The sequence below is a fragment of the Esox lucius genome, chromosome 2 (genome assembly GCF_011004845.1).
Source record: "Esox lucius isolate fEsoLuc1 chromosome 2, fEsoLuc1.pri, whole genome shotgun sequence".
Lineage (NCBI taxonomy): Eukaryota > Metazoa > Chordata > Actinopteri > Esociformes > Esocidae > Esox > Esox lucius.
This window is the reverse complement of record NC_047570.1, coordinates 14,979,789-15,005,780: the sequence shown is the minus strand read 5'-3', so window position 1 is coordinate 15,005,780 and position 25,992 is coordinate 14,979,789. Positions and strand designations below refer to the sequence as shown.

At 42.4% G+C, this 25,992-nt stretch overlaps 2 protein-coding genes across 2 annotated transcripts; one reads left to right on the top strand and one right to left on the bottom strand.

Moving 5' to 3' along the window:
- The first annotated feature begins 455 nt into the window (after positions 1-455).
- On the top strand, positions 456-10,288 carry eif4g2a (eukaryotic translation initiation factor 4, gamma 2a). The gene is given in 21 exon segments (XM_034287352.1): positions 456-466; positions 923-1,033; positions 1,312-1,377; positions 1,458-1,583; positions 3,194-3,296; positions 4,792-4,923; positions 5,045-5,111; positions 5,196-5,347; positions 5,427-5,537; positions 6,109-6,291; positions 6,504-6,639; positions 6,728-6,891; positions 6,999-7,112; positions 7,226-7,354; positions 7,438-7,542; positions 7,632-7,847; positions 7,956-8,214; positions 8,303-8,507; positions 8,607-8,815; positions 8,928-9,049; positions 9,313-10,288. Coding segments are annotated over 21 exon segments (2,787 nt in total). The 3' UTR covers positions 9,379-10,288.
- Positions 10,289-12,797: 2,509 nt separating this feature from the next.
- On the bottom strand, positions 12,798-25,549 carry ctr9 (CTR9 homolog, Paf1/RNA polymerase II complex component). Its single transcript, XM_010881135.3, has 22 exons — positions 25,182-25,549; positions 24,634-24,732; positions 24,189-24,428; positions 23,967-24,084; positions 23,786-23,875; positions 23,449-23,705; positions 20,058-20,165; positions 19,739-19,975; positions 19,387-19,605; positions 18,003-18,186; positions 17,644-17,918; positions 17,456-17,543; positions 17,202-17,350; positions 16,985-17,101; positions 16,737-16,882; positions 16,582-16,653; positions 16,301-16,436; positions 15,252-15,395; positions 14,996-15,144; positions 14,732-14,831; positions 14,537-14,643; positions 12,798-13,600 (listed from the first exon to the last, which is right to left on the bottom strand). The coding sequence occupies exons 1-22, from the start codon at positions 25,224-25,226 to the stop codon at positions 13,183-13,185; spliced, it is 3,498 nt and encodes a 1,165-aa protein (XP_010879437.1). The 5' UTR covers positions 25,227-25,549; the 3' UTR covers positions 12,798-13,182.
- Positions 25,550-25,992: the final 443 nt, after the last annotated feature.

The following is a 25,992-nucleotide window of genomic DNA, read 5'->3' as shown; positions in this document are numbered from 1 at the left end:
ATTCTTCTCACCGGTACGAGGTCTGCTCCTGGAACGCACTGCTGTTTATTTTAGAGTTTCCCTTTAATCACGACCAAACAGGGTTTTCCCTTTTTTCTTTTCATTTCTCCTATTTGGAAACCACACAGCCAGCAAAACTGACGTTCCTTTGGTGAAGGTATGATCATATGAAATCCTCTATGTCTTTAACTTTAGGGTTGCTAGCTAGCCGGTTAACGTAACGTAAGCCGTTCTAAAATGGCTTCTGATTGTTAGCCTGGCTAGCACTCCAATGTGGCATTTTCTGCGTATGCTAGCTAACAGGCTATAAGCTAACTAGCTTCTTTTTTTTTTTTTTTAGCTAGGGCTTATCACGACACATTACAAGAAAATGGCGTCTTGGGGATAAGCATTTGCCACTCAGAGCCAATATGTTGTCATTTTTATTTGTCAGCAGTTATGTAGCTTCGTAAAGGATGTTGATATGGTAAAACGAGACAACTGACACAGTGACAAAATGTTGAAAGTGATTACTGCTACCTAACAAGCAAGCTACAATAGTCCACTACCAAGTGAGGAAATGAGCTAGTTAAAGCTTAAGCGTTACAGTATTTACTAGTATAACTTAACTCACAGGCAGTACTAATAGATTACAAATTTCAGAATACAGAGACAACGTTATATTTTACTAAACATTATGCCATGTCTTGAATTCGGAAACTCAAAATCGAAATTTCCTTGCGATGTTAGCGAGACAGACACCTACTATGCTAGTTGTACTTGTAGCTAACCTAGCTGCTAGCTAGGCATGTAAGACAAAGGATGTGTATCTGCGAGTGGAACAAGCTACCTAGCGCTCTGATTTCTTGTTAAGCCGGAAGTGTATGCCATGCCTCAGTGTACTATTCATTTACCTTGTACATAAAGGTATTTCTTTCATCAGGTCGCTTTTGCCTACCCCACCCCTTTGAATATTATTCTTTTCGGGAATTCATCGTTGTCAAGCCGCCAAAGTGGAGAGTGTGATTGCAGAAGGGGGTGCTTCTCGTTTCAGGTTACTTGATTTACCTTGTTTCAGTCAACCAAAATGTAACTTAGTTCTTATAGGCTGTTGTTTAGCTTCCTATTGATATACTTTACATGTTAATAGTCCTTATAGGCTGTTTTTCAGCCTCCTATAAATTTACCTCACATGTTAATAGTCCTTATATACTGTTGTTAAGCTTCCTATTGATATACTTTACATGTTAATAGTTCTTATAGACTGTTGTTCAGCTTCCTATTGAAATACTTATTAATAGGTGTTGAAGTGACATTGTTACATTTCCATAGTGCTTCTTCGGGCGGGGGAGGAGGTAGGGGTGCCTCTCAGCACCATCCCAAGACTGTCGGCAACAGGTACTGTTTAAGCTGTTTTACCAGAACGCATTGTTACTCAAAATAATCGTTCTTCTCTAATGCTGTTGCGTTAATTGCAGCGAGTTCCTGGGGAAAACCCCAGGATCTAGCGTTCAGAGATGGGTTCCTTCACGAAGCACTAGACGAGATGCCAACGCCTCCAATGAGAAAGAGCGACATGATGCAATCTTCAGGAAAGTGAGAGGGTATGTATCCCCAGCACACTCACACAGTTACCTTTAATGTCGACTGCTTGGCACGTTCAACCTACCGACACCACAATCCGCTTATGTGTCCACTACTTTTAAACAAGTGTGTCAATTCATGAATCGCTTGAAGTAATTTTTGGTCAGTCAAAGCACTCACTCAAGGGAGAGCCTGGTCAGGTTAGCGTGAGAGCAGTGTCAGAGGGTTACAATAAAAGTAAATTTAAGCACTGTTGGTGGGTTTCCCCTCACCCAACAATAGTGCATAAATGAACTTTGCAAAATAACAATTATCTATGTAAAAAAAGAATGTTCTGTCACAGCAGTAACACAACATTGGGGAACCTTAATCGATCATGGTACATGTACCACTTTAAGTGATGAATGTCAAAGTTTTCGCTGTGATAGCAAATTTTTTATGTAGATAAATTATTTCACAAAGGTCTATCAAGTACTTTAGTGCAGAGAGCAATATTTTAGAGACAATAATGCAATAATTATATCAAATGATGTGAACATAGATCATTTTTTTATATTTGCCATTTTTCCTGTTTTAAGTGAGTAGTAGAGAATTTGTACATTCGTGTTTGAAAAGTTTATTTTTTTAATATATTGTGAGAAATTATGGTTGAAATATCTTACGTTCTGTCGTCCTCCCACTACAACTCAGAATATTGTGTAATTTATTAGGCTGCTGATGAAATGAGTTGTGAGCTTCACAGGGTAGTGGAACTGCACCGTGCTTACGGATAGTCTTGCTCTAAATCTCCATATAGGGTAGTCTATTGCTAGCTGTTGGCTAGTGGAAAAATGGAAAGACGAATCATCTACATGAGCTTTTATCACAAAATCAGTAGCTGAAAAGTGGCAACGTGTGTTGTCGTGAATTAAATAAATAACCTGAAACGGTATGTTTTTGTCGTTATCACTCAAATTATGTTTTTGATGGCAATGTCCCGTTTGGTCAAAGTGTATAGTGTCTATATGACATTGTAGCAAGAGGTGCTGCTAGTTTGGCTGTTCGTTTCGTGTTTGATGGTTGACTGCACATCAATTATAGGTGCTACCTTCTTTCTGAGAGTCACAATTAAGCAAAATACAGAAAGTCATTTTCTGTTAAATGGCTAAACTGAATAAGTGCTCTCCTATGTCCGTTTGCCATTAATAAATTAAATGTCCATGTAATCCAATCAGTTCAAATTTGCTAAGAAATTAAGTCCATATCTGCCCTTGTAACAGGATGATGAAATAACTCATTAGTATAGACTACCAAATCACAACTCTGTTATTTGTTTGACTTACTAATGAGGCTTGATATGGGCTTTTTATGTTTGAAAAATTAGATTATTTATTATTTCTGCTAGAACTCTAGTGGAGTGGTACAGTAGCCTCATATTGGTTCTTACATGGTCAAAGAACACTGACTGTATTGTTATAAAGGCACATGGTGATGATTGAAATATATTTGTAGCCCAGCTATCTATTTAATTGTAATGGAAAACGACATTCAAGCAAAATGAACTTATAATAGGTAGTATTGAATCTAACGTAAGATTGTCTTCTGAATGCAGTATTTCTCCTTCTATAATATTTATTCTTTCCACCCTCAGCATACTTAATAAACTGACCCCTGAGAAGTTTGACAAGCTATGCCTTGAGCTCCTGAATGTGGGCGTAGATTCAAAACTCGTCCTTAAAGGAATCATCTTGCTGGTAAGTTTTATTTTATAATCTTCGCTCTGTTTTTGGTGAATTAAATAAGCAACCAGTGAAGTTTTTTCTGTCCTGAACCTCAGGCATAATGCGTTTAGACTGTTATGGGAAGCGAACGCAGGACCTGTTGTTCCAGAGGCTGAGTCTTTAACCACTACGCTATTTAACAAGAGTCAGTCAGTCAAAAATGCTAAAAATATATTAGACTTTTTTTCTTTTTAAAAGGACATTCCACCCTAAGTGAAACTACAGAGACACAATCTAGAATAATAATCTCCACCACCCCCCAACATTTGCCTGATTGGGCTATTAATGTACTTACACATATTTTCAAGTACTGTGTGGTAAGGGCAAGTGACCCCAGGTGGCCTTAGGAGCCTGTTTAGGAAACAGAGTATTACAATTTACATGTATGATCCATATTAGCAATAAGCATGGACACGTAGTAAAACTGATGCAGCATTAAGGCTTTATGTAAACAGATTGATGTGTTAGTTTGCCTATCTTCACTATTTACCTAATAAGATCCCAAGATCCCAGTTTTTTTCCCCAAATGAACTCGAAGCCATGAAAAAAAAAGAATTGTTTGTGCATTGACTGCTTGTCAGAAGTTATAGTCATGTCAGAATCTTAGAACACACAACTCTTCTGCCTTTTCTATGGCTTGGACTTTAACCAGTATTGGATGGCTGTGGTCTTCGGGGCCGTAGGCGGCACTGCATTAAAAACAGACAATTCTGTAGTGTAAATCACTGCAAGGGCTCAGGAACACTTGTGAAAACCATTGTCTGTGAACCCAGTTTGTCACTGCATCCACAAATGCAAGTTAAAACTCTACCATGGAACAAAGAAACCCTATATAAGCAAGATCCCAAAACACTGCTGCGTTCACAGCCCGAGCTCATTTATGTGAAAAACTATCCTGTGGTCTGAGAAAATTAATTATTTTATAAAATGAATTACATTATTTTTGTGAATCATGTATGCCGCATCCTCAGCTCTAAAGGAAAGGGAACATCAAGCTTCTTATCAGTGCACAGTTAAAAAAAAAAAAAGCAAAAGTTTTGTATAACTAATCGACAAATTGAATTATCGATTAGTTGGGTCTAAGTAGAATGTAGCGAAAAACTGTTTCACACAGCTATTAGCCAGTCTGAAATTTTCAAGTAGTTCAGAGCACATGATGGCATGCAACTGGTCTTTACCACTCCACAGTTGGTAAGTTCCCATCTTCCACATGGTCATGTAGTGTCAGTGGGGACTTGAGGCATATATGAAAATCCTGTCACAACAGACAATGCTGTATTGTATCGTGACCCAAAATCCACTATGCATACAAACCGTTTAACGTACTGTTATTGAATATTACTGAATATTATACTGAGGATATTTCTAAATGCTGGAGTACTGCCCAAGCTTTGAATTCCTGTTTACCTTTCCTTAATTGGAAAGCAGCTATTATTTTAGTTAACCACTTTTTTTTTTTTTTAAACAGATTGTTGACAAAGCCCTCGAAGAGCCCAAGTATAGCTCGCTGTATGCACAGCTATGTCTGCGCTTGGCAGAGGATGCACCGAACTTTGACGGCCCATCACCAGAGATACAAACATCACAAAAGCAAAGCACCGTAAGTATCTGTAATCCTCATTGATTACAGCCATTCCAAACCATGTAATGTTTAAAACTTGTGAGTACCAATGTTATTTCTTGTTTTTATTTATTATTGGTGAACCATGTTTGTTTTGCAGACATTCAGGAGACTTTTGATTTCTAAGCTTCAAGATGAATTTGAGAACCGTGCCAGAAATGTTGAAAGTAAGTGAACAATTGAAAGACTATTCTTCTCTTCCCTGAGTGCTAGATTATTTTTGGTTAACTTTGGCGTTTCTATTCCTTCAGTCTATGACAAACATGACAACCCTCTTACTTCTGAGGAAGAGGAGCAGCATGCCATTGCCAAGTTCAAAATGCTGGGCAATATCAAATTCATTGGGGAACTTGGCAAACTCGATCTTATCCACGAATCTATCCTTCATAAGTGCATCAAAACAGTAAGTCTAGTACATCTGTACTGTTTTCACATTGTTAAACCATTTTAAATGCATGCCATTTAAACTTTCTTTATTTCAGCTTTTGGAAAAGAAGAAGAGAGTCCAACTTAAGGATATGGGGGAAGATTTGGAGTGCCTCTGTCAGATAATGCGAACAGTGGGGCCTAGACTTGATCATGAAAAGGCTAGGGTAAGCATTTATTCGTTTTAGTTTTTGTTGCAGTGCTGTCTTTTGCCAATGCAAACATTTGAAATACTTGCATTGCTTAAATGTTTTAATCCATCAATTAACACTAATATCATGTATGTGGAGTCTTAATTTTGATGGATTGTTTTCACTACCATTAATGTGTATTTAATGGTAGTAATTGCATAAAGCAATAGGATGAGTGGTATTTCACCTGAGGTTAAAATGATCTTGGTCCCAAGTGGCAACGGGTGGTTCCCTCGCAGCTGTGTTTGCCAAAGACCTCCCAGTAAGGTGGGCTGGAGGATGCCCCCAGTCATCAACCACCTACAGAATTTTGTACTTTCTTAGATGGGGATCTAGTGAAATTAAAGGATTTGCTAAATGTCAGATTTTGTTAGTTCACTGCAACGTCATGTTTTGGCTTAGTCAAATGATCTCTTTTAGTGCTCTTTTATCTACTTAAAATCTTGTTTGTCTTTGCTAAAATGCTCCCATCCCAGGGCTGTAAACCTCCTGCTTTTACTAAACATTCTCCAGTTCAGTTTGAGGATGAATCACTTCTCTCTTGCAGTCTTTAATGGATCAGTACTTTGGCCGTATGAAATCCTTAATGAACAACAAGGACTTGCCAGCAAGGATTCGTTTCCTGGTTCAGGATTCAGTGGAGTTGCGAGAGAACAACTGGGTGCCTCGCAAAGCTTTTATCGATAATGGACCAAAGACGATTAACCAGATTCGTCAGGAAGCAGTAAAAGTGAGTTAACACGAAATAAAATAGTTAATTTCAGTCTACTGTTTTATTAGTTTTTAATTTATTTTGCATAAATTGTTTGCATTAACAGGCCAGAACAAATTCCTTGTTTGTTGTGGAACTTACTTGGTGATAAAGCACTTTCTGATTAAGCGCGCCCACGTTTTCTCAATATGTAATGCCATGGTCTGTGCTAATACATAACTGTCTTGCAGGATTTGGGTGTTTTTATTCCACCGATGGCCCAGGGAATGAGGACTGACTTCTTTCTGGAAGGCCCCTTCATGCCTAGGATGAAACTTGACAGAGAAACTCTTGGAGGGTTGGCGGATATGTTTGGACAGATGCCAGGCACGTCTGGAAACCATTTCATGGAGTGTATTGCGGTCTCCAGTCCTGTGGCCATTTACAATGTTAACATATGCATCCTATCTACTAGGGAGTGGTATTGGTACTGGCCCTGGAGTGATTCAGGACCGATATTCGCCCACCATGGGGCGTCACCGCACCAACCCGCTCTTCAATGGCCACAGTGGGCACACAGCCCCAGCTCCCCCGTCTCAGTTTGAGATGGGAAACAAGCCCTTTATTAAATCTAACCAGGTAAACATTGCATCCTTTTTCACTATTTGTATATATATATATATATATATTTATTTATTTTTTTACTGTTAATAACTTGATGGATGCCGATTCCAAACATTTCTCAGGGGCCGAATCTTATTTTCCACAACCAAAACCAGAATCACTCTCAGCCTCAACAGACTCCGTCTAAGGACATGGCACCGCGTTTCATCAAAAAAGGATCACTCAACGCTGATGAGGTACAACACCTGGTAGATACCCACTCTTCTAAACCACTGTTTGCACTGGCAAGTATCCCACAGCCTTTCATACAGATGAGAACAAAGCATAAATGCTCCTTTCCTATTCTCAGATCAGTCTAAGGCCGGCACAGTCCTTCCTTCTCAACAAAAACCAAGTGCCAAAGTTGCAGCCGCAGATACCAACCATGATTCCTCCCAGCGCTCAGCCTCCACGCACCCTTACACCGCCACTGGGACAGGTAACCACTAACATGGGTTCTGTCTGGAGTCCTTTGTTGTCCAGAGTCTGCCTGCTCTCAGCTCTCTGCTTTGTCCTTTTCAGCCTTCGCTACTTGGTTTGAAAACCAACCCTCCTCCAATTCAGGAAAAACCTCCAAAGACCAACAAGAAACCGCCTCCTGCAAAGGAAGAGTTGCTTAAGATGACTGTATGTTATGCTTTATTTTTTCAGCCTCTAAGTTCTACATTTCTAAAAGTCCTTAAAGCTAACAATCTGTCCATGTTATGTCCTCTTAGGAGACCATAGTGATTGATTACCTGAACAACAAAAACATTGATGAAGCTGTGAACAGTGTAAGAGAGATGAAGGCTCCCAAACACTTCTTGCCTGAAATGTTGAGCAAGATCGTGATCTGTTCTCTTGACTGCCCAGACGAAGACAAGGAACATGCCAGCACCTTGATCCACACCCTCCGTACTGAGGGCCTTGTCACTGGGGAGAACTTCATGCAGGTCAGTCGTCCAGTCATAACAAGTGATTTTGTTGCAAGAGATCAGTTTCTACTGTTCACTGATCCACATTTTCATGATTACTCACCACATGCCTTTCAACTTTTGCAGGCTTTCCTCAGTGTTCTGGACCAGTGTCCAAAGATTGAAGTGGACATTCCTCTGGTGAAATCTTACTTGGCCCAGTTTGCTGCCCGAGCCATCATTGCAGAGCTGGTGAGTGTTGCTGAGCTGGCCCACCCTCTGGAGAATGGCACCCACTTCCCCCTCTTCCTGCTCTGTCTGCAGCAGACTGCCAAGCTTAAGGACCGCGAGTGGCTTACGGATCTATTCCAGCAAAGCAAGGTCAACATGCAGAAAATGCTACCTGGTATGTCCATCTACTTAACCTGTAGCCTAGAAATCTAGTTTTCGCATATTTATTTGTAGTTGACATTTGCTAAAACTTTCATCTGCAGAAATTGACCAAAACAAAGATCGTATGCTGGAGATCTTGGAGGGCAAAGGCCTGAGCTTCTTATTCCCACTTATGAAGCTTGAAAAGGAGCTGCTAAAGCAAATCAAGGCTGACCCCTCCCCACAGTCAATATACAAGTGGATCAAGGACAACATCTCCCCTAAGCTCCATACCGACAAGGGCTTTGTCAACATCCTAATGACCAGGTATGGGGTGAAGGGCCTACATATTGCGGAACTGTATATGTGTGCTTTTGTCTTAAGGCCTGAATTGTGATGAATTCTCCCCACCCCTCCCTTCCCCAGTTTCTTGCAGTACATTGCCCAAGAGATAAATGCCAGTGAGGAAGAAGACCAGTTATCAGCCCCGACTAAAGAACAGCTGGACCAGGAAAAGCTGCTGCTGCTGGCCTTTAAGCCGGTGATGCAGAAGTTCCTGCATGATCACCAGGACCTACAAGTCAGTGCCCTGTATGCACTGCAGGTCCATTGCAACGCTAACGCTTTCCCTAAAGGTATCCTGAGTACGGGTTATTAGTTTGGTTAGGCTGAATGCACAAGTTTCCCCTCTACAGGTCTGGTTTATGTTCCGTGTTTTTAATGTACTGTACATTTGTTTACCTCCAGGCATGTTACTGCGCTACTTTGTCCACTTTTATGATATGGAAATCATTGAAGAAGAAGCCTTCCTTGCATGGAAAGAAGACATAACTCAAGAGTTTCCTGGAAAGGGAAAAGCATTATTCCAGGTAATTAAATTCCTGAACATGTTCCACTTGAAATCGGAAATCAAGCAAAATTGTTTGTGTAATTGCATGTCATTTTAATTATTCCTGGAGTACTTCATTACATCAGTCTTGCGAGCCTATATGGTTGGGGCATTTTAAGGATGTATACTGCTAATAATTCAATCAACTATTGCTGGTGCACACAACCATCTTCTTGAGACAAAACACTTGACTTGCTGTGTGAAATCTGTTTTGGGCTCATGATGTGTTTGCTTCCTTTGAAGGTGAACCAGTGGCTTACCTGGCTGGAGACGGCTGAGGAAGAGGAGTCTGAGGAGGAAGCTGATTAAAGAACCAGCCAAAAGCCTTACGATGCTATTGATATAATACAGCTTTTTTTTTTTTTTACTGATGCCCCCACGTGCCCGTAACCTTCCCCATCTCACTTCCCATTATGCTATGCATACCTAACCACTGCAACATTTCATTCCACTATTATGTGTTTTTGCCATGTTAAGCCAATGCATGTTTTTTTTTTTTTCTAGCTCATGGTCTTAAATGTATAATGGTTCACCAACGGTTTTTAAGAGCCTGTTTGAGATCAATGGTATTAGCGGCTTTGAATCTAGACCTTTGCTTTGCTTCCGTACAAATGACTTACAAGGGCCTTTCTCCTGCTGCTGTATTGTGCTTTTTTTTTGTTAACCGATTAGCAACACTGTAGAGATGCACTTTGCTCAACATCGTACATGAGTCGTTGCAATATCCACTCATCCCTGTATTGTTACAAAGAATCCTAAACTGTTATCACTGATTACCATAACATTAATAGTTATATTTGCTTGTGTTTCTACCTCCTCATTATGGGCTTCACGTGCTGGGTTTGAACTACTTCATATCCCTTTTCAAATTAAAATGCTTAGTCTGGACTAATGCACAAGTCTGTAATTAAAACAAACTGGTTTACTTGCACAATAATAACTGATTGTAAGAATCAAATTCAGCCCTTTTAAGTGCTTTTTCAGTATGTATGGAACATCATTTGGGAGGGATGAAATAATGCGGCTGTTAATTTCTCAACCTTCTGCTGTATACCTCTGTATTTGTCAAACATTGTGATACTTGAATTCCTCATTTCCTTATAGGGAACAACCAAGCATGGTCTGTTCTCATGCAAAAAATCTAGTGAAATAAGTGGAGGTGTAACAGTATTTTTAACATGTCTTTTAATTGGTGAATAAAGTTATCAGAAAAAATGAATTTGGTTTTGTTACACTTAACCCCTACCCCCCTCGTGAAAATTTGAAGCCTGTTTGCCATAATGTCTGATCTAGATATTTATTGATAGTTTTTATCATGAGAAAAAAATCAAACTTATGATCTGATGAAATCACGAGGTATAGATCTGTACAATACTTTCTATTTAAAAGTGTTACTGTAAGGTTCTGTAAGTGCTAAGAATGTTATTGTGTACCACTATTGCTTAACTTTCAAATAAAGTTAAACACTGAGTTCACTTAAACTTGTCTTGTGTGTAATATTTGATCAGTATTCAGGTTTAGGGTTAGGAGCCCAAGCAAGTGAAGGGTTTATAGAAGACTAACTTTCAGTGGTCTTGTTTGCTTTGTGGAACTCCCCAGTGATCATGGCAGGCTCATTCAAAACACTTCCTCTGAGTAATGCCCAACAATTACAGCAATTCCTGTTCCCCGAGGTTTCCATGGAAGTTAACTTTGTTTACATTTTTTTTCTACGAGCCCCTAGGGAATGCTTTAATTGCCATGGATTCATCATTTTGGAAAACACTACAACAGTCATCGTGCCCAAATAAATTTACAAAAAATGATCAGAACAACTTTTACTTTGTCAGTTGTAAAGGATAATTGTTGATACTTCGATGCTGTGTAAAGCTCATCTCTAAGATGCTTGGGTTGAATACTGGGGTCTGCACAGGCTACTGAAGTAAACAACTCACTGTCCCATGCGTTTTAATTCTGCCTTGTATGAAGGTTCAGCTGAAGCCAGGAAGGGATGCACCTGGTCAGCAATACTGTTCAGATACACTGTGTTCAAACATTAGTGGTATCAAGGGACGTGTTCCAGAAAAACAAACATTTCCCACACTATTACACTCCCGCCATCTGCCTGTACCATGGCAGGATGGGTCCATGGACTCATGCTGGTTACAGTAAATGACTGCCGTCAGTATTCATGACTGGAAACGGAATGAATCCAACCTGGCAATGATCGCGTGTCCACTGGAGCTGCTGCTTCTTAGCTTAAGTTGATAGGAGTGGAACGTGGTATGGTCCCCCACATAATAACACTGCAAAAAATATTAAATACCACCCCAATATCAAACTCACTTATATGCCTCTGTATGCACACCGCTGTTGAACTGCAGAGCTTTGTCTTTCTGGGCCTCCAGTTAGATTGCAAAATTCTTCTCATTAATATCCCCCAAAAAGGAACTTGACGTTCTTCAATGCACTCTTCTCTGTAAACCCTAGACAGTGATTGTGTGGCAAGACCCGAGGAGGACGGTGGTTTCTGAGAGCCTTTGAGCAGGCGTGCCTGGCACCGACTGACGAGCGTACCACACAAAAAGCAGCTTAGGTCACTGGAGTTGTTCATTCTTACATTCATCCAAACAGTAACCTAATACTTTGTTGCATGTCTGCCAGCTTTATATAGCAAGACACGATTTAGCAACACACCTGCACCTTTAACAAAATGACCATGTGTAGACTACCAACTCAGTGACGTTTCTGATGAAACCTACATACACTGCTCAAAACAACACTTAAATCCCACATCAGGTCAGGTCTCGATGAATTAAATATATAAAAGTTCAAATTCTTTACTGTACATTGTGTAATTCGTTGTGAACAAGATGACGAAACAACGGTCAACGGAAACCAAAATCAACTGATTGAGGGCTGGATTGTTTCCAAAATCAAATGCATCGTTGCGATTGACTGGGGAATGAGGGCCAGTCAATGGCATCGATACATTTGTCCTCCAGGAACTGGCTACACACTCTGGACATGAGGCCGGAGTCTCCCTGCTCTTGAGACTGTATTGGGATACACAGCAAAACCTTCTTGTGACGGCACGTGTGGACGTGCCATCCTGGAGGAGCTGGACTACCTGTGCAACCTGAATGGGCTGCAGGTACCACCTCATACTACCAGTTGCGACAAGGAAACTATAAAAAATGCAAAACTAGAGAAGAATCAGTCAGGAAGGATAAGGAGAAAGCTATTGTCTGTGGCTACCATTTGCAAAACCATTCCCCTTTTGGGGGTTGTCTTTGCTGTCGCCTCTCCAGTGCACCTGTTGTCACTTCAATCGCTTATGCATCCTAACTGGACGTTTTTATATCCCTCAAGTTTAACTGACTTGGTGTTATACTTTGATGATTACACGTTCCCTGTAATGGAATGTCTGGGGGGGTCCCCAGGAGAGGATTAAGAACCACTGAGCTAACGTATTCCTAGCCTGTGGATGATGATAACTATGAATACATTTACAATGGCACCACCTAGGCTTGCTGCTAAATCATTTAGTAATTTCTGTACATTTATTGGAACTCAATTAAAAATGATGGATAATATATTATTTACACTCTGAGAAAAGCTTAACTGATTATGTTGATTCATAGGAATGTCTTAAGCCATTTTAGGGGGAATGCAGCCCAAAACTAATGCAAAACCCTTAACCCCATGTTCAAATGTTCTTACAGACAGCTTCTTCAGAAACAGAAAAAAACTGTATTTAATATGTTTATTATCTACATATTCCGTTACACCATCTCTGGTGTAATTAACTAGTCTGTCCAATCACCTCATCCAATCATTTTAAGATAAAAAACAAGATTACAGCTGTCAGACATGACTTAATAGTTAAATGTTCCATCCATCATCAACAAAAAGGACATGAGGTACAGCATAATACACGTCTTTAACAGTCTGATGAACAAAAGCTATTAAGACAACCCACATTATGAGCTACAAAGCTGTACTGTATGTGCTCATGTCAGGGGACAAACAAAGACCGAACCAAAGAAACTACATTTCAGAGCCTCTACAAAAAAATCTAAGTCAAAGTAACTTTTTCTTGCAGTAGGAAAAAAGTCTTAAGTGTTTGAAGCCTCAGTCGCTGTCAGAGCCAGAGCCATGGTTGGAGGCCTCATTTGCAGAACCATCAGGTTCTGATCCATTATCAGAGTGTCGTGGGGAACCCACGGGGGAGCCTGCCGGAGAGCCCGCTTCAGAGCCAGAAGCGGCGACCGCTGAGCCTGGTCGGGACTCGTCCTCCGACCCAGAGCGGCTCCTCTTGCTCTCGTTATCAGACTGCTCTGAGTCAGACTGCTGCTGCACTCTCCTCCTCTTTACGGGACGGTCGCTGCCTGGGTCGCTGCCAGAGTCGCTACCGGAGTTCCCAGATCGATGGAGGCTTCCGGCCTCGCTGCCAGAGCGTTTCCTTCCCCCATCAGACTCACTGTCCGAAGCGATGCGTTTCTTATGACCACCCTCGTCATCAGAGCCAGAACCACTGTCTCTGGGGTTTCTGCGCAGTGAACAGATGAAGACCCATGATGTATTAGTGTGTTACATAAACCTTACTTTGGGGTGTTCTTTTTGCCTGACCGCGTAAGCAGAGCCGGCCTAGAAGAGCGAATGTCTCTTACTGACCGAGTTACTGACTGACTGCCTGAGTACCCCTTGTTAAACAGCTTAGTGGTCATTTCAATGATGGCTTTTATTGTGATAAAGAAAATCTGAGTGCTGCCAGCATAATATCCTGCTGCTGAAATAACGCATATGAAGCCTCGATTGGCCATCACTAGTTATTGTCACCTATATTGATAGTGTATCTATGTCATTGATAAATGGCTAATTAGCTGTTAAAATGGCCAGTGGCTAAAGAGGATTTGTTCAGTATAGACAAAAACCTGGCTAGCTACAACATTCAGTAGCTACGTTATGGGAAGCCTAAAATCAAACTGTTTACTGTTATATTGTGACTATTTCTGGTGGATTTTCAAATTATGTCTTTTCAAATTTCTTCAGGATAGACAAACACTTTGCTGGCTACACGATTCTCCCGTCTTTTAACTTGACAAAAAAGTCAGTTATCGTCACCTATATCGATACAGTAGTTATTGTATCAATGTCATTCACATATGGCTAATTAGCTGTTAAAATGTCCAGTGGCAAAGGCCATAAAGGTAATAGATGACATTTTTGGTGGAGGTACACGTAATAAAAATAATTTCCCAGTAAACACAATAGTTAATGGTATCTAACAAAATATTCAAACCACCAGCAAATGAGCAAATCTGTGGCAGAGTGGTTAAGGACCCTGCCTTTCATGTGGGCGACCCGGGTTCGATTCTCAAGAGGGCATACACGACCAACACATTCTATTGTGGGCCAGCTGAACTAGGCTTGCTTGGTTTATTGTTTTCTGTAGCATTTAATGTACAAATGAGTTTGTCCTCACCGGTCTTCAGCGATTTTCAGTCCATCCTCGTCTGATGAGGAGTCGGAAGATGAGATAATGGCTTTCGACTTGATCTTGCCTTTGAGAGAAGGTGGCACAGGCTCGGCCTGTACAAGAACAGAAATACTGTTATGCGGTCGGGCCGATTAGGTACAAAAGGAAAAACTCATGACAGTGACGTACAACATGACTGACCCGTTGGATCTTCTTGCCACCCATTCGGGGTTTGCGTTGCTTTTTGCCCCGGGAGCCACCCTCCTCCTCATCACTGCCATCGCCTCCCCGTTTGGTGGGTCTGAAACACAGTCACAGTGTTCTCAACAATCTCACTGTTCAGAATGACGCTGTTATTGGCTGCGTCAGATCAATTTAAGAGACACTTTGACAGTGCCGCTCAGACCGGGCCGTTCTCCAACCAGCCACTGCAAATGAAACCGAAAGCTTCAACATCAGGCTCACCTCCTCCTCTTCTTGCGGGACTTCTTTTCTCCATCCTCGCCCTCCTCCTCACTTCCGCTTCCAGCCTTTCGCTTCTTCTTCCGCCTCACTGGCAGATCCTCATCAGACCCGTCATTAACAAACTCATCAAAGTCACCCCCCTTCTTGCGCTGGGGACAAAGACAGAACGTATACCTACTGCACCCAAGGTTCTTAACTTTTCTTTGAGATTCAGATCCATTGCCACGTCAACCATGGTGCATCAGTTGGTACTTACCCGGCCGCCTCCTTTCTTCTTCTCTTTCCTTTCCTCCTTCATTCCGTCGGCGAAGGACAGCAGATTCTTGGTCTTCTCCACATACATGGCTCTCTGCTCCAGCAGCTTCTTCTGATCCTCTTCCTGCTTGGTTCTCTTCTCCTCCTATTGGGCCAGATTTGGTCAGTGAGTTAGAACAGCGTTGCCAAAAAACATTCTCTTGCACACTGTTGAAATGTGTTTATCGCGTGAGGGATAGTGGAGTTCATTTTGATTATTTTTATTCCGAGTAGGGTTTCAAAAGTTTCTGAAAATGTGCAGAGATTGCGGTCAGAACATCAAGTGGAAAGTAGTTCCAACAGAGGTGCAAGAACAGAAAGGAGATTAAATAGTGCTGAGCGGGAGCCGGTAGAATGTTTCCAGAACATCCTTTATCTTTAAATCTGAAAAAAATATGCAATTCAGCCCATCCTAGTCACTGATCAGGATGCGTAAACCCCTTATTAATTTATCTTACGTATTTCAATATAGTAGGGAACCAAAGTACTTTTTTTTTTGCTTTCTGTGTAAAGGGATCATTTAAAGAATATTCTCCACTGGTTGTAAAAATAGCACTGCTGAACTAAACAAGTCCCAGGAAACCATTTGACATCTTCACACAAGTCTCTTTAAAACTCAATTGGAATATTGTATTGATGTTTGCACACCATGAAGGGGGGTCATAGTGATGAGGTTGAAGAACCACAGAGACGTTTGTGTAAAAAAAAAAAATATATATATAGAACCAACTCTGCCTATTGCAACTATGTGTAGCAGTTAACAGATCTGACTTAACCTCAGTTCTACAAATTAAGAGAACATTTTCTCACGACCCCACTTTGACCTCACCAGTTTAGGAAACCCTAAACTAGGTTAAAGACACACTGCCAGAAACAAAGACATTTTACCAGAGGCCAAAGAAACCTGTTATTCAAGGATAATGTTAAGTCTGCTGACTTCAATGGCTATACATTATGGTTTACTAGAACACACAAGGGACGATGGTCGTGGAGACCAGCCCACAGACAGACCTGTTCTTTCTGCATCTGTTGACGCAGGAAGTCCCTCTCCTGATCCTGCTTGGCCCGGAGCTCCTTCTCCTCCTCGTCCTGCTTCCGGGCACGAGCCACATGATATTGGGCCTGACTGAGCAGGTCAGAGCATTGCCTGCAATGACCCGACAAAAAAAAAAAAAAACAGCTCATCATCCAGGTTCACGCTAACATCTGATCACTGTGCCCCCACCTCCCTTAAACCTTCAGATCGCTCCCGGCCCAAATTATTAATTTATAAGATATTTGTTTAAACTGACCTGGCCTCAGTAGAGGCAAGCGCCAGGTCGAACCTCATCTTGTCCCCTGCCTTGCTGAGGTAGCTAAAATAACTGAGGTAAAAGAGACAGGGTTAGGTTGAGAAATGAGCTTGATGAAACGATGGGAGTGGTGTTAAAGTGAGTCTACAGGGTACCGGTGGGCCAGCTCCAGCTCTTTGACTGCACTGAGGACAGCCTTAAGGTTGCTCTTCTCGTCCTTCAGCACCAGAGTGGCCAGCCTCTGCAGTACCAAGGCCACGTTGAACATCAGCACTGTGTCACTGGGGGCCACGTGGCGCGCCTGGGGACACAGCCGGCCACAGCGCACTGAGTAACACACCAATCACGTTCACTTCAGAGCGCTCAGCCAGACCCAGTCAAAGGGCTACCACACAACACACACCTTCAGAAGAGTCTGTTTGCAGTCCTGCAGTTTCCCGCATTTGAAGAGGGCCCGAGCCAGGTACAGCAGAACCTCTGTGTTCTGGTGCTTGTAGAATTTCTTCAGACAGTTCTCGTACTAACGCCACAGAGAGCGGAGAAGACATTTGAATAAATCATCTCTTGTATACAGGAATGGAAAAATGCCAGTGGGTGTGGACATCACCACGGAGCCGTACCATCTGAACAGCACTGATGTACTGTTTCTGCTCCACGTAAATGTGGGCCAGGTTGAGCCAGACGTCGCTGATGTCAGCTGTGGCCTCCCTCACCTGGGCGAACACATCACGGGCCTCACGGTAATAGCCCTTATGGGCCAGTACAGCACCTGGAAAGACGAGACCGCTAAACAAGGTAAATACAAGCTAACAGTTTGGCAGTGTTTGAGTGTTGAGCATGCGTGTGGAAACTGAGTGACAGAAGGCCAACTAACCTATGCCGTTGGCAGCGTAGAGGTTCTTCGAGTCGTTTCGGAGGACCTGTTTGTAAATGGCCAGCGCTCGGTCTTGATGCCTCTTTTCCTGCAGGACACAACCGCCATTAGAAAGAAATGGGAGGCACTGCATTCTACAGTGATTATTCCCACGCCTCTAAGTCTGAACAGTCAGTGTTCTGCCATACCTTCTCGCGGTCCCTGGTGGGCTGGTGAAGGGTCTGTAGCCACACATTGCCCAGGGCCAACATGGAATACGTGTCATTCTGAGTGGACGGCTGCTTCAGGATACGCTCAAACTTCTTCTGACCCGGACCCCACTCCTGTTTGGCCAAGTGGAGGTTCCCAATCAGGGACCAGGCGTCTGGGTGGTCCTGATTAATCTGCAGAGCCTCTTTGAACCAATCGGAAGCTTCATAGAAGTTGCCTTTATCGCGTGCCATTGCCCCAAGACGCAGGTAACCTGCAAGTAGCAACACAGGACCATATTACACACAATGAAGGAGACAGACCATCAATGACAAACGAGAGTATCTTAAGTGCTTACAGTCGACGTAGTTGGGATGTTCCCTCAGGATGTTCTTGTAGAGTTTCTCGGCCTCATGGAACTCACACATGGCCTCGTAGAGTCGGGCCAGGTTGTAGGAGGTGGTGACGGAGATGGCGTTGTAGTAATGCTCGTCATGCTCACCCTCAGCTTTAGCTCTCTCCAAAGAGGCCAGGAAGTATTTCTGAACATGATCAGACAGAACAACACTTTGACATCCCTCCGACCATGTTTAGCGCGGTTGTATTTACCAGGTTTGGGCATGCCTAGATTGACACGTCGTCCCCATTGACCTGTCCAAACACTGCTGATGGTTGGCAGGAAAAACACAATATGAAGGACTGCAGTTAAAAGTGTATTCATTTCCTTGTTATTTTACCAGGTACATATGCTAAGAACATTTTCTTATTTACAGCAATGACCTGGAAGCAATTAAGGTTAACTGTCTTGCTTAATGTTTTTCACCTTGTTGCCTCGGGGACTAGAACCAGCAACATATCGATTATTGGCACAATGGTCTTGACCACTTGGCGACCCTGCAGCCCAATCTCCTCAGCTTACATATTAAATAAATGTACCCTTTTAAAACAAATGAGCATTTGTAGTGTCAAATGTGATGTTAAATCTTAAAATTGCCATTGCACTCCGAAGTCTTCTAAAACCAGGAAGATAAAACATGATATTTCTTGCCAGTTAGGCCAAAAATATTCTATTACATCTTACCATAGCTAAAAGGATTCACATTTCCTTTCAAGCATTACAAAGAATTCACGAATAGCCAAATTGCTATAAAAGGTAGCTGGCTAGGTAAGTCAACCAACACAGTTGGTCTCACTCATCTTTGTTGAAACCGAAATGTAGATGATGTCATCACTGTGTGCTTAGGTGATTGGCTGGGAGTCACCAAGAAATTCTACTAAATTAATAACAACAATAATTTTATACAAATGCTTTTTTAGAAATGTGAGTTAGGTAGGGTTTGTGGATAGTGACTTACAATAGCGATTTTTTTTTATTTTGTGAGTTTAATTTGTTTAATGCTGTGTATATATGAATCATGGTTTATGTGTGGATTGTATGCTGTGTGTTTACGAACCATAGCTCACATTCATGAGTTATATGCCGTAAATACAAACATTTTGGCAGTATTCTCTCTCCACACTGTTAAAGGAGAATTTCTTGAGGTAACATTAACTGCAAAGTATTATCCCTAAACTAATGTAGAGCAGACACATAACCAGTTTGATTACACTTCCCATTTGATTAGAAGAGGCCTAACTGTATGCTGCCCTGCTAGTCGCTCTCTGCACTGCATGGTTGTGTGCAGCCAGGATCCGGCCAGGCGGATATAGTCAGGCAGCTCTGCCAAATTCCTGGGCCCTACCTTGGCCTCTCCCAGGTTCCCCAGTCTGAAGTGGAGAGCCCCCAGGTTATTGAGGATCTCAGGTGGGACGTCGGCCTGGACCTTCTCCTGAAGGATGCGGGTTGCCGTGCCGTAGGCAGAGAGGGCACCCTGGATGTCAGTCTGCTCCAGGATCTGGGCCAGCTCGATCCAGGCCTCCACATCATCAGGGTACTGCTCCGTCACTTTTTTCAGGTGGCCCTGGGGAACACAAACAGCATGTTATTTATTTTGGATATAGTACTGATCAAGATCTATAAAGCATTACGACTGTAGGGAAAATGCCAGAGACAAAAATATATATATAATGTGTTGTCCATTTGCGTAGATTTACTTTGGCGATGTCTCTCTTTTCCTGGTCATCTGAAGTAGCATAGAGAGAGCCAAGGATCTTCATGGTTTCATAGTTGTTGGGGTAGGCCTTAAGGACCTTCTCAAAGCACTGAGCTGCATTCTCCTTGTCTCTCCGGTACACATACATCTGACCCAGCCCGAAAAAAGGCAACACAAACGTAGACGAGGCAAACTGGGTGGCTTGGTAGTAGTATTGGAAGGCCTGGTCATAGTCCTCCTAGAATGTGAGAGAAGAGAGATACATAAAAACCCATTCAGTTTGGGGGAATAAACACATATCTCCAGGGGTCTACACTTACCTGAACATGAAAGGAGCGGGCCAACTGGTAGCAGCTCTCAGCCTGCATTGCTTCCACCTCTGTGTTGTGAAAGGCATGTAGAGCCAAGTGCTGCACTTTACTGTAGTCCTGAGAATGATTAAACACAAAAGTGTAAATGAAAGGAATTAACTCTAGACACACATTTTTTTAACACCCAAAAATGAGGGCAATAATCACAGAAATTGCATGATAGTAATTAAGCACAGGATATTTAGAACACATTTTATTAAGTAAAAACACACAAACTATAATTTTTGCGAATGCCATTAGGGTCCACTTCACCCCACCCAGACTCGTGTGCCATAGAGAAAGGTTGTACTGACAATAACTCTGCATTCACAATGCGGGTTCTCGCTTATTACCGTTTATATTGTTTTTATTTTTGTTCCTGCTGCACTGTCCCTCATACAGTATGATCGACTAGCACTTCTGGAAGTTCACTTTTCACTGACTAGACTTGTACTCTACTTACTGGAGCGCTTGCTGTGATTCCTTTGTCCTGCCGCCAATTTGCTTCCCAAAACACAGACGGGGGAAAAAAGAAGAGAGGCAAACGTGCTGGTACCCTAAGTAGACCTATGTAAATCTGCCGTTACTGAGCAAATGTTCAATCCCTGGACAATAAAATGTATGAACTACATGCTCGGATTAACTTCCAGCGGGACATGGCGAACTGCTGTGTGCTGGTGTTTTTTGAGACCTGGCTAGACACTAGTGTGCCAGACTCGGCGATTACCCCAGCTGGTTTTTCCATCTACCGGCAGGACAGAACTTCGGAGACAGGTAAACGTAAAGGCGGAGGGTTCTGTGGTTAACTCTCACTGGTGTTGGGATGTTGCAGCACTTTCAAAATACTGTTTTCCAGACCTTGAGCTACGGTAAATGTATGGACTTTCTACCTTCTTTGGGAATTTAGCTCCACTACAATCACGGCAGTCTATATACCCCGCAGGCAGATGAAACGCGAGCGCTGTAGGACCAATGCGGAGTAATTAATGGACTAGGGGACACTCACCCTGAGGCAGCTTTTATTGTTGTTGGCGACATCAATAGGGCAAATATGAGGAATGTATACCACCAGCACATTAACTTTCCTACCCGTGGGGATCAGACTCTTAACCATTGTTATTCATAAACACGTAACAGCTACAAACTCATCCCCCGCCCGGCCTTTGGTAAGGTGGATCACACCTCCATTCTTCTCCCAACATCTAAAACAGGATGTAAAATGTTTTCAGGCAGTTCACCGCTTGAATGAAGAATCCACTACCACTGTCCAGGACTGCTTTGAAACAACAGATTGGCAGATGTTCTGTGCTGCAGCCGATGAGGACATTGCTGAATACACAGACTCTGTCTCAGCATGCATCTCCAAGTGCATTGATGATGTCGTACCCAGGGGAAATGTTCAGACTTTCCCCAACCAAAAGCCCTGGGTTAATGGTAATGTCCGTGCAATGCTCAGAGCACGGTCCTCTGTCTATTGTTCCAGGGACCTAAAGGCAGATATGATCTACAGAAGGCCATCAGAGATGCAAAAAGTCTTAATACCACAGCTCTGATCCGAGACGATGTGGGGTGGACTACGACACATCACAGACTATAGAGGGAGAAACAGCAATGATGCCCAGCCTGCCGCCTCTCTCCCCGACGAACTCAACTCCTATGCTCGGTTTGAGGTGACCAACAACATTCCTTTTGGAAGGCTTGCTGAGGACCAGGGTGGCTGCACTCTGTCCCTAGCCACGGCCGACGTGAGGAGAGTGAACCCACGGAAATCACCAGGGCCAGATGGCATTCCAGGCCGCGTTCTCAAGGGGTGCTCTGATCAGCTAGCTGAGGTTTTCACCTCTATATACAAACTCTGTCTGCAGTCCTCTCCTGCTTTAAACAGACCTCCATTGTCCCTGTATCAAAGAAACCTTCCATCACCTGTCTGAATGACCACCCTGTAGCCCTGACCTCAATCATCATGAAGTGCTTCGAGTGGCTGGTCAAAACCCATATCTGCTCCAACCTTCCTGAACCCTTGGACCCCTTTCAATTTGCATACCGCCCCCATAGATCTACGGACGATGCCATCACACAGACGACACACACCGCCCTCTCCAACCTGGAAAGAGTCAACACATACGTGAGGATAATGTTCGTGGACTACAGCTCAGCATTCAACACTACTGTGCCTACTAAGATGGTTCCAATGCTCAGCTCCCCTAGGACTTAACTCCTCCCTCTGCAACTGGATCCTGGACTTCCTGACAAGCAGACCCCAGGTGGTGAGAAAGTGCGGAGGAGGTGATGTTGCCCAGTCTCTGAGCACCAGAGAACATTGTGACTTTTGGATTTCCTCCACTACTGAAAAGAAATCTCAAGGAAACAATACTACATCACTTGTCCTGTACTCATCTTCCTTTAAGTGAACTGAAAATAGCATCTCTCTAATTCAGTCTCTTTTCTGTTGAATTCTGCATATCTTAACAGACATCATTAAAGACAGACTACTGCACTACTCTGTTTGTTTACAAAGCCCCTCTCCATAGACTTCCAACTTACTTGTCATCTCTGTTGTAGCTCATAGTTTCAAATTATAACATCAGGTCAAAGGGTTGGTTAACATTACTGATCCCTTTGGTAAACAATGAGTTTGATAGTTCAGCTTTTTCATACTTAGCCCCAATGTTTGGAATAGCATCCAGTCGGTACTTCATTGGGATGCCATAGTGCCCTTGGGGAAGTTTTTTTTTAATGGCTAATGATTTTTTATTTTGACAAATGTGCATGTTTTATGGATTTTTGCATGTTTTATATGTATTTCTATTTATGTGGCATTTGTTTGGTTGTGTTTCCAGGGCACGCTTGTGTTGAAGTGTATGTTCAGTTTACAACAGAAAATCTGTTTATCCGTAGACAGGAAGTCACGTACAGTCAAAGCGCAACAGTAATTAGCCAATGGCTATACAGTACTGTGATGTGTATTCTGGGTGGCATTGTCTATAAAGTATAGGTACGGCCGGAAGCCCTTTGAGATAGAGTTAGATGAGATCGAGTTTGTAAGACCAAGTAAGATCAAATCCGTAACATCATGAACAATAGACTATCAAATGCTGCAATAAATAATTGAATTACTCTTTCCCTTGACGACCGGGTACGCAATCATTATTTCAACCACTAAACGAAACGGCTGATTTCTAACACTGGTGAATGAGACACAGGGCTCAATGTGTCCCCACTGGTAAAATACAAATAAAAAAATTCCCTTATTCCCTTAAGGTCGTTAGCTACCCACCAGTAGCTTTTAAAGTTGAAAGATTTACTGGCTGGGGTTGTGTGTTCATTTTCTTCCCTGCTAGGACATTATCCACCCACTTACCTTTTTGAAGAAAAAGTGGTTAGCAAGATGGTTGAGCACCATGGGGTTGCTGGGGTCAATGGTGTATGCTCTGGAGAGGAGCTGCACTCCGTTCTTGATGGAGTCAGGCTCCTTGCTGTTTAACTCCAACACAGCCAAGCCCACAAGGGCTCCCACACATTTGGAGTTGAGCTCCAGGGCCCGGCCAAAAGCAAGACGAGCCTTCTCCAGCTTATTCAGCTTAACAAAACAATGGCCCATCCCCAGTCTCACCTCAGCTGGTAAGAGAAAGTGAAATGTTAGGATAGACCTGGGATATTGTTCATCTGAATGTGATAGGTTACACTGAAATGCTTACCAGGGCATCCAGGGTTTGTGCGTAAAGCTTTCTTGTAGTAGGCCAACGCTCCCCTGTAATCCTTCTTATTAAAGGAGATGCAAGCCTTACCTGTTGAAATTAACGGTCCAATGTTATGTCCATATTTGGAAAGACACCTTGCTTGTTTTAGATGGTAGATCATTTTCTATGTTTTACTAACCAAGAAGAGCAGGGATGTTATTGGTAGACTGGTTCAATACAAAGTGGAACTGAGCATCGGCCTGGTCCATTTTATCCCCCTCCAGCAGGCAGAAACATGCTCTTCCCAACAAGTGGTTCTGTTACAAACAAACACATTGGCCACAAAAATAAGTTATGAAATGTATTTTGCTTCTTAATCATTAATGAACTGTCTAATTAACGTTTGACCTTGTTTTCTTACCTGGTCGTACATGATGATCTTGTCTGCCATGGTGTAGAGCAGGGTGGCTTGGGTGATGAGCTCCTTCTTGGCATCTTTGTTCTTCTCTTTGCGTGCCTGCTGGACATAATAGGCTGCCAGGGTGTCCAGACAGGTCATCTGGTCCTTCTCATGGTCCCTGTAGTCCAGGTTTCCATCGATACGGGCTGCCTCTAGCAACTTGACAAAGTCCTCTGTCTTTGTCTGTTTGTAATACTCCAGCTAAAAGTAAAATCCATAAACAAAATCAGTCAGTCAGAGGAAATGAAATTAAGCATAAGTGATTAGGGAGTTTCAAGTACAGGAAGACTGGCAGGAGGCATTACAGTTGAACTAACAAATAAATTTAAACCATCAATTCACTCATCTTAACTATTTCACTAAGGCTTAACTGTATTACCATAATAGCCACTGAATTTGTACTCACAGCAAGAGCAATCCATATATGCAACTGTGTATGCTCCTGTTTCAGGATACTGATGACCTCATCTCCTTCTGGCAGCTGGTCAAAATCAAGCTCAATAACCTGCAGAACACAATGAATTCAATGTAACAGGGAATGTCAAGACATGTTTACATGAACACCAATTTGTACACATTCAAGATTAAATGCAATCTCGAATGAATAGCTGAAGCATAGACGAACTTCCCTTACTATCTGCACAGTACAGTAAAGATTGACAGCCTTAGTTTTGTTTTGCTTCCTAGGTGCAGCATTAACTGTATCTCCAAGCTAATTGAATAACGTTAGCGTTATCGCCTGTATAAAGTCGGTACACAAACACTATTGGGTAATGAGCCAACATTTGCTATACATAACGAAAGAAAACATCTGTGACAAGTGAGAAGTTGTTGGCTAATGTTAGCGAGGTGGCTAATCAACACCAAAACACTACAAGGCAATGGGCTAGCTAACGATAGCCTAGCTCTATCAATCCACGGTCAAACAAAGCAGGGTAGCTAGCTAGTCCTTACCTCATCTGTGTCCCGTAAGGGGATTTCAATTGAACCCCGAGACATCTTCGCTGATGGAAATACAAGTCCCTACTACACAAATATTTTCCTAAATGTTTCTCAGCGGTCCCCGTGGTCTCGAGGATCTGGTGCCACTTCCGCTCTAGAACAAATACGGGTGTCTACAAAATAATGTCCGGGTTGTACAGCAACTGATGTGATAACGTTACCCACCGGTGGCCACGTTCAGTTGGAAAAACTTCCTCGAGTTGCAATAAACACAATGAATAGAACATACACGATACTAATTCTAAATGTCCTATAGGCATGTTTATTTTGCATAAACTTTCCAGAAAGAGCAAACAGTCCTGAACGCGGCTCAGACAGCACATACAATTCTTGTATCCTGATTGTCTAAACGAGCTCCGTTTAGATGCGTTAAAAAAAGGCTGTGCTAAACAACCAGTTCAAAAACCTGGATGTTGTGTGTTGAGGATCTCGACAGCATGGGACCAATGTAATTTGACATGTCAGTTATTAAACATGTGAAGTGCTTCAGTCGACTAAACCTACGGAAGAAGAAGTAACACAGGGGTTTTATGGACGCGTTTTGAAAACGTGTGGTTTATTTTTTGGACTCAAGAAAATAAACATTTAGTGTCACATTAGGGGGCTGTCTCTTGTATTCTTTAAAGCAGGTGACCTATTTGTTGTTTTGAAGTGTATGATACTTTTTGTTGTGTTCTCTGTTTTTTTGTAGAAAGTATAGAATGTGGCGAGGGCACTAGGACCTTGAATAGCATTCACATGTTATTGGTTCCTCAATGTCATA